General features: G+C 35.3%; 1 protein-coding gene across 1 annotated transcript in view; it reads right to left on the bottom strand.

Annotated features, from left to right (window-relative positions):
• Positions 1-6463, bottom strand: part of tnfrsf11a (tumor necrosis factor receptor superfamily, member 11a, NFKB activator) — a 17354-nt gene extending 10891 nt beyond the window's left edge. Inside the window, exons 1-4 of the mRNA XM_016483785.1 lie at positions 6157-6463; positions 2734-2806; positions 2267-2392; positions 638-784 (exon numbers count right to left, since the gene is read on the bottom strand). Coding sequence (XP_016339271.1) covers positions 638-784; positions 2267-2392; positions 2734-2806; positions 6157-6231 — 421 coding nt within the window. The 5' untranslated portion in view covers positions 6232-6463. The remainder of the gene's footprint in view (positions 1-637; positions 785-2266; positions 2393-2733; positions 2807-6156) is intronic.
• Positions 6464-7757: the final 1294 nt, after the last annotated feature.

Here is a 7757-nt window from a genome sequence, read left to right as displayed (position 1 = left end):
TATCTATCTATCTATCTATCTATCTATCTATCTATCTCTCTATCTATCTATCTATCGTTTTCTCAATCCATTTATTGTTTTATCAATCTACCGTTCTCTCTCTCATTTTATCTATCTATCTTTTTTCTCAATACATTTATTGTTTTATCAATCTATCTACTGTTCTATCTCTCATTTGATCTATCTATCTATCTAGACAGACAGATTCTATAGATATAGAAAGCTATAGATTTAAAAATGCTTTTAAATTTTAATTACAGTGTAAATGTCAAGATGCTAAAGATAATTTGTAAACTACAGCATGTCCAGATCCATTTCTGTGAACTGTATCCATTTGGAACTAAATTTTGTGCTCAAAACCACAGAGCTGGAACAGCCACTGATTTACTGCACTCTCAATTACGGGTACACTTCATCTATCTATAAGGCATATAATTAATGTCTCCCACTTTAAACTTCTGAATAAACTTATAAAAGGGATAGTTCACCCTAAAATGAAAATTCTGTCATCATTTGCTCACCTTCATGTTATTCATGTCATGAACTATCCCTTTATCAATATTTTCCCCCAGAATAAGATTTAAAATGATCAAATCTTTTTCATTGTCAAATCTGTGTAGTCACCACAAGTTCTTACCGCCCATTACGACTCCTTCTCCTGCAGGACATTTTTTAATGGCCTCACAGTATTCGCAGTTGATCAGAGAGCAGTGGAAACCCTGCTTGCACCGACACGGTTCAGCCGCTATAGGGTTGCGTGGACGAGTGCGGTTAAATCCTTTACCTGTAGAGAATGATTAGTGCGTGGTGTCAAAATATAATGCGCAATTAATCAATATTCTTTCTTTACACATATTACAGTTTTTCTCAGTCGCTTTGGTGCATTTCTCGAATCATCCTTAATATTTGCAAAGAAGTCTGTACATTTCTCAAAACAATTCGCACAAACAGCACTGTAACTTACTCAAAATCCTTAGTTCATCTCTCAAAAGTAAGTATTTATGTCAATGAACATATCAGTGCTATCAGAATGAAAAGTCCTTGTATCATTGTTCACAAACAAGATAGTCAAAATCCTTAGTCATGTTGTCAATATAAAAGTGCACTCTGTTAGTATTACCTGATGTAAACTATGGCAACAGTCTGGATCAGTGTTTCCCAACCTTTTTTTAGTCGCGGCACCCTTTGGAAATTTTAACAAATTTGTGGCACCCTACAAAATTAATTTTGTCACAATATTTGAATTTCTAACTTCGATATGATAATTTAAAAAGTATAGATATTCGGTACAACAGGGAAGAACTGCAGAATATAATGTCATACAGATATTTTTAATATTATAAAAAAAAATTGTCCATCAATGGTGGCAATCAGTAGGCTAATTTCTAATGAAGAGACCAATTTATATGACAGATTTTAATGTAGGCTTTTATTCATATGTAAACATTGTATATCAGTGCCATCAGAATGAAAAGTCCTTGTGTCATTGTTCACAAACAAGATAGTCAAAATGCTTAGTCATGTTGTCAATATAACAGTGCACTTTGTTAGTATTACCTAAAGTAAACTATGGCAGCATTTTGGATGACAGTTACTGTATTGAACAGTATGCCATATGCTTATGTATGCCATATATCCATTTCAAAAGTACAAATTTACACATTACTGTATGTGGGATATTGATTGAAAGAGACTGGATAGGATTCACAGTTACACTTTTACTAGTGGTCTGACAAAAAAAAAAAAAACACATTACAACGTCATTGTGATATAGAAAAGAAAAAGAAATATGGTTATAAATAATTTATCATTGGTTGATCTACATCCTCTTCATTAGTGAAAGTCAAGATTCACTTTGCACAATTCATGGCATATAAATTTACAAAAAGTCTAATAAGAATGTGTCAAAAAATATGTTAGACAGTTTATGACAACTAGATCAACCATTTTGCATTTAATGACTAACACGATGAACTAATGACTAGATGTTTTGAGGGGTAAGACTATTACACAGAGAACTATATAATAAATTTTGAACAACATGACAATAGCAACTCATAATGTAGGAAACCGCAGACAAATGTACATAATCAGTTGCATGAATGTACCAAAGCAATCGCAACTTGTTCAAAAGAATGAGAAACTGCTTTTATGATGTGTACAAATGACTAGATGATGTGGAGGTTGAACAAGTAGTTTTGAAAATTTAATTTCTGATTCGAGAAATGCACCAAAGCTACTGAGAAAAACTGTAAGTGACACTGACCTTCATCGCAGAACTTCTGAGGAATACATTTAGTGTCACTGTTCCAGTCCGGCTGGTATTCTTCACGGCCACAATCAAGGCACTTTGTGCTCGAACTGCCATCACAATGAGCGAAAAGATATTTTCCTGCATTGAAAGAAATATTGTGCATTAAGTTTGCTCATCTAAAGACGTAAATGTGTTTGCTGTTTTGGTCATTGGAAAAGGTCAGTGAATCCATATTGCAAAAGATTATATTCTTTGAATTGTATAGTGGAAGTCATTGTAGGTTATAGTTTGTGTGGGTGTGTGAAGGCCTCTTCCTCTTTTCTTATCCTTCTGCTTTTTAAATGGGAAAAAACGAGCAGATTTAGACCTGATCTTATTTTTCCCAGACAGGCTTCACTCACACACCATAAAATGAATGAATGGCTTGCTTTATAGTGTCTTCTACATAGTATAATTAAGTAGTCTGTATTGCTGCTCACCTGGTTCACATTTTCTGCAGCATCCCCCGTTGTGCTTATATTCATTTTGTTGGCAGCTTATGGTCAGTCCTGCCTGAAATTAAGAGTTACAACATTAGTTAAACAAACGTAGTGGCTCTTATATGATAAAATGCTTGTGACCAAACTACAGCAACTGGATGGATGGATGGATGGATGGGAGTTATATAACTCATAATAACAAATGTTTGTTTCAAATCAGCATATGAGAATAATTTCTGAAGATGATGTGACGCCGAAGACAGGAGTAAAGTTTGACCAGTTTTTCTTTCATTTTGAACATTACATTATTATTTTACTTGAAAAATGCATGCCAGTTGCTTATTTCGTAATCTGATGCAATGGCATTCAGGCATATTTGCGTGTGGCTAAAGCGTTCAAATACTTTTTGGGGTCACTGTATCTCCAGTCCTCTTGGTGATTTCTACAGTAACACAAAAACTACACAACGTTTGGCCTATTTGAACATGTGCTCTGGTCGGAATGAGAATCTTCAAGGAATAAGGATCATTTGAGTGGTAAAAGCATCAGGGAATGAAAGAGTGGGGGAGTGTGTGTATGGTGGGTGGATATTGCCCAACTCGGAAGAAGAAAAAAAAAAACAAGAAAAGCAAAAAAACACCACCCACATCCCTCCAGATACCACAAAAGCATTCCACGGTTTAACAGCAGGGCAGAATTAAATGCAATCCTTTAATTCAGTGCAAATCTGAGAAAATCCAGCCGTCACTCATGTAAAAGACAATAAAAAAAGAAAATAGTGCCAAGCTCAGCATATTGGGCTCTCGTGGAGGTGAAAAGGACTTGGCTGAAGTAGGTGCTTCTATAGACTGTTAAAATAGGTAGAAATAATGCTCAGATTCAACTTTTTTTGCACAGCACAGTGAAAAAATAAATTGCTTTCAAATGAGCAACACGGGCAAAGCCTTAGTTTTCTGTATTCTAGCCAACATATATTTTCAAATAATAGAAATGGAAGAGAAACATTGTTTAGGGACTACAGAAGGCAATTTATGAAATATGAAAGCTCTCTTTATCGCTCTCAAGCAAATACAAAAACAAAAAAAGCAGAAGCAAACATTTTCCTATTTAGGTTTCCTGGGCTTGATCATGGATCAATGGATATATCCATCATCTCAGGAAAATCCATGGGTATCATGGAAATTCACGAGGAAATATAATTTCCTTAACAGATTTGTTAATGACAACAAGTTTAGTCTAAACAAGGGACTAGTTCACTTCACTAAAACAAAAAACACATATTCAGGAAGAAACCCCAATTTATTCAAATGAAACAAGTTGTGTCCTATATTCCTTGATGATATACACACACACACATATACATATATATATATATATATATACTCCTACAGTGTCTCTAAATGTGAATTAAAAAAAAAACGAATAAAAAATTAAAAACAATAAATTACATTGAAAATAATCTCCTCTTTGTTTCTATTAAGACATTAAACATAGTTGAAGACAATTCTAAAGGTTTTTCTACCACTGCTGAAGAACCTAAAGACCTTTTGATGGACGCATGTGAAAAAAACACAGGAAACCCAAAGGAATGTCCAGAGTTCATTTCTGATCCTCTGCATTTGAATGTAAGGCTATACTCAGGCAACACAACATATTTTCATTGACTAAATACATAAGATCATGGTCAGTGACGCCCTGAAAAATTATATGTTAGAAAATATCCACCGAGAAACACACAGAGAAATCTTCTCTCACAGGATCTCGCTGCATATAGCAGAAGCAGATATCATAACTCACAGTCCTAATGACTCCGTTCAATCATGTGCATTGCCTTGCATTTATTCTCTTTATGAATGCAAAAAGATAGCAATGCTGCATTACTGTATACTAGAACTGTATATATGAGTAAAAGTCATTTATAATTAATTTAGTTTACAGAATCATTAGTTAGCAAAACACTTGTCCATCATCTAAAGAAAATGCCCCTCAGTATCAAAGGCCGATAGAGGCAAGCACTGTTGCCAGAATGAAGTGTCCAGATGTACTGACATTTTCTTTCATAACTGTACAACCTGGCAAACACATGTTCAGACCTACATGTGATGCAACAGAAAACATGTTCAAACTTTTGACCTTATACAACATTAGATAAGTCAGAAAACAACTAAATGAATGAAAATATGAATGAAAATGGGCTTAGACAAAAAAAGGTAAAAATTGTTAATTTCACACACAGATTATAACAGATTTTGTCAAATTCCAATATTAGGGGTTTTCCCGAAATGTTTGCATGGAACAAAACAAGTTTTTGAGAGTTTTGGAGTTTTTCACCATTCCTGGGAATGTAATGATAATTTACATTTGGCGGAAAGATCTAATGATTTCTTGAGTATTAAAAAAAAACACTTAAAACCATCATTAACAAAGCACAATCCCAGAAACATCCACATCCACATCCACAGGGAGTTCCCCTCAAAGTGTGCAACCATTCAGATTCCAGGGAAAAATTCAGAATAATCTGGCAGGGAACGAAGGAGTGGGGAAGTGTCTCAAAACTTTGTGAGCGGCCAACCTAGAGAGCACGTTCGGTCAAAAATGCCTGTCTATGTATGTCTTTTCAATTTTGAGCCACAGACTAAATTAGTGACTTGACATCCAACTACTAGCGGTTCTTTTGAACAGTTCATTTCAATGAGAGTTTAAAAAAAAAAAAAAGTCATCAATTCTCTTGTCATCGCGTCATTATTTGGACTTCACTGTAATTAATGGGTCCCAGTTTAGTTTGTTGCAGCCATAATTAATCTTAGATTTAATAATGTCAAACAATGTTCAAATTAAGTTACTTCACTTGACTGAAAAGATTCAATGTTGTTTATTAAAACCAACTCGTTTCGTGCGTGTGTTGACAAAACAGTCAATAAAGTCACAAACATAATTTACATTGCGTTTTATTCTTTAACATCCCCCCATTCGGCTATTACTTACTTTTCGCCCCACCAGTCAAATCCTCAGTTCACTACACATACATTGCTCTAATGCTCTTATATTAACGAATCTTCCGAAAGAGATGGGTAAGTTGTTGACACGACAGCCGTTTGGGGCGATTCAGTCAGATCGAACGAAGCGTTCAGACCGGTTTTTGAGATTCATTGCAAAGGTCCGACTCAAAAGAACGAGTCATTCGCGATTCGTACATCGCTAAAGTACACAACCCCTTCTCGCAACAAAGCGCTGAAATTAATAGAGGGGAATAAGACAGTTTGGCATTGTGGTAGCCAAAACGTAAACAGAGTGCAAAATCATAATTCCCCATAATATAAAATTCCCGGTTTACCTATTATAATTCCGTTAAATTCAAAGACAAAGTTTGGTGTATTGTAATCATTTGCAAAAACATAGTAACGTTAGGCTAAGCAAACTTACCTGCGTGCACAGAGCAAGAACGAAGTGTGTGATCCATCCTTGAAATATCCAACTAGCTGAAAAACTCGCTCTCATTTTTCTAAACTTTAAAACAGGACTCTGTAATCTCAGTTTCGGTACTGTTGTATTGTCCAGGGAGGTTCAGCAGCAGACGTCTGCGCGCTCTGGGATGAAGGGATGAAGCTCCAGACTGCTGTAGTTCATTCGCAGAGAGCATGTCCCATGATGTTCACTCACTCACTCACTCACGCCTCGACTGCTGCTCTCCCTGTTTCCACTGCTCTACAGTCATGTGGAAGCTGCTCAGTTTCTCACACGCTCCTCCCATTTCTCGTAATCAAAGTAGTCCACATATAAATGGGGTGACGTTCATATAACCAGACAATCACTGTCAGTTTCTATTGTTCAAGTCTGTAGCAGTTTAGTTGCACCGCGCCACGTCAAGCACGTGTATTTACGCGTAGAGCCAAAGTGCAGTGAAGATAGGCCTACATTTAAGTTGTGAGATACTTGTATATCCCCAAAAATAGAAGCTATCCTTTGCTAGTATACAGGAGTATACAGCTGGAATATTGTAGGCCTATCCCTCAATGCAATGCAATTGACTTGAACCTATCTATCTCGAGTCATAATTTGATTAAACTGTCAAGTTAAAACTTTTAATGCAAAATATGATTAAAATCAAAACAAAGTATAGCCTACTAATGTTTAAAATCATTAAAAAAATGAGCAAGTATACAATTTTGAACATAGACTCACTTATGGAAACTTGTTTCTGCCATCAGATAAAAAAAAAGGCAATTGCGGTTGGAATTGCGGTCAGGTATAAATTCTGAGAAGAAAACTCAGAATTGTGAGATAGAAACACGTAATTGTGAGTAAAAAAGAGAGAACTGTGAGATAAAAAGTCGCAATTAGCCTATACCTTTTTTAGCTATTTTTTGTTCCATGGCGGGGGAAAAAATTGCGAGAAGCAAACTCAGAACTGCGAGATATAAACTTAGAATGCAAGTTGTAAAATCTGAGTTTATGTAAACTCTATTATAGGCCTTATACTGACTCATCCTGCACTACACAGATTTTCGTCCAATCAAATAGCTAGGTTGTTTATGGTTGCTATGCCACCTGGAGTATGACTAATTTGCAATGCTTTAGACAAGCAGAGTCAACAACTTATTAATAAAATAGTTATGAAATCTGTTATAAAAATGGATGAGCCTTGTCTCAAAGACTATAGTTCAACAACTATAGTTGTTGTGAGTAAATATTTAATTGTACTGTCCACCCTTTTTTAACATAAGAACAGGTGCAGCCATTTTTAAACTTGAATGTGCAAGGCTTCTATTGTCAGCCATTTCCAGTGATTTTAGCTGTACAAAAACATTGCAAACGGGTATTTATGATATTTATTATCATAATCATAAATACACTGGTTTGTAGTGCAAATACAGTAGTTTACTGTTTACTATGACAAACCCCATATTTTGAGCATTAAATATTTTGCAGGCCTATAGCCTACTTAATATCATCCCATTTTCCCATTAATTTCATCAGATAAACCTTAAAGGGGTCATATGATGCTGCTAAAAAGAACATTATTT

Source organism: Sinocyclocheilus anshuiensis, unplaced genomic scaffold, assembly GCF_001515605.1.
Source record: "Sinocyclocheilus anshuiensis isolate Anshui unplaced genomic scaffold, SAMN03320099.WGS_v1.1 scaffold990, whole genome shotgun sequence".
NCBI lineage: Eukaryota > Metazoa > Chordata > Actinopteri > Cypriniformes > Cyprinidae > Sinocyclocheilus > Sinocyclocheilus anshuiensis.
Note: the sequence above shows the minus strand (reverse complement) of the source record. Positions and strands in the feature narration are given on the sequence as shown.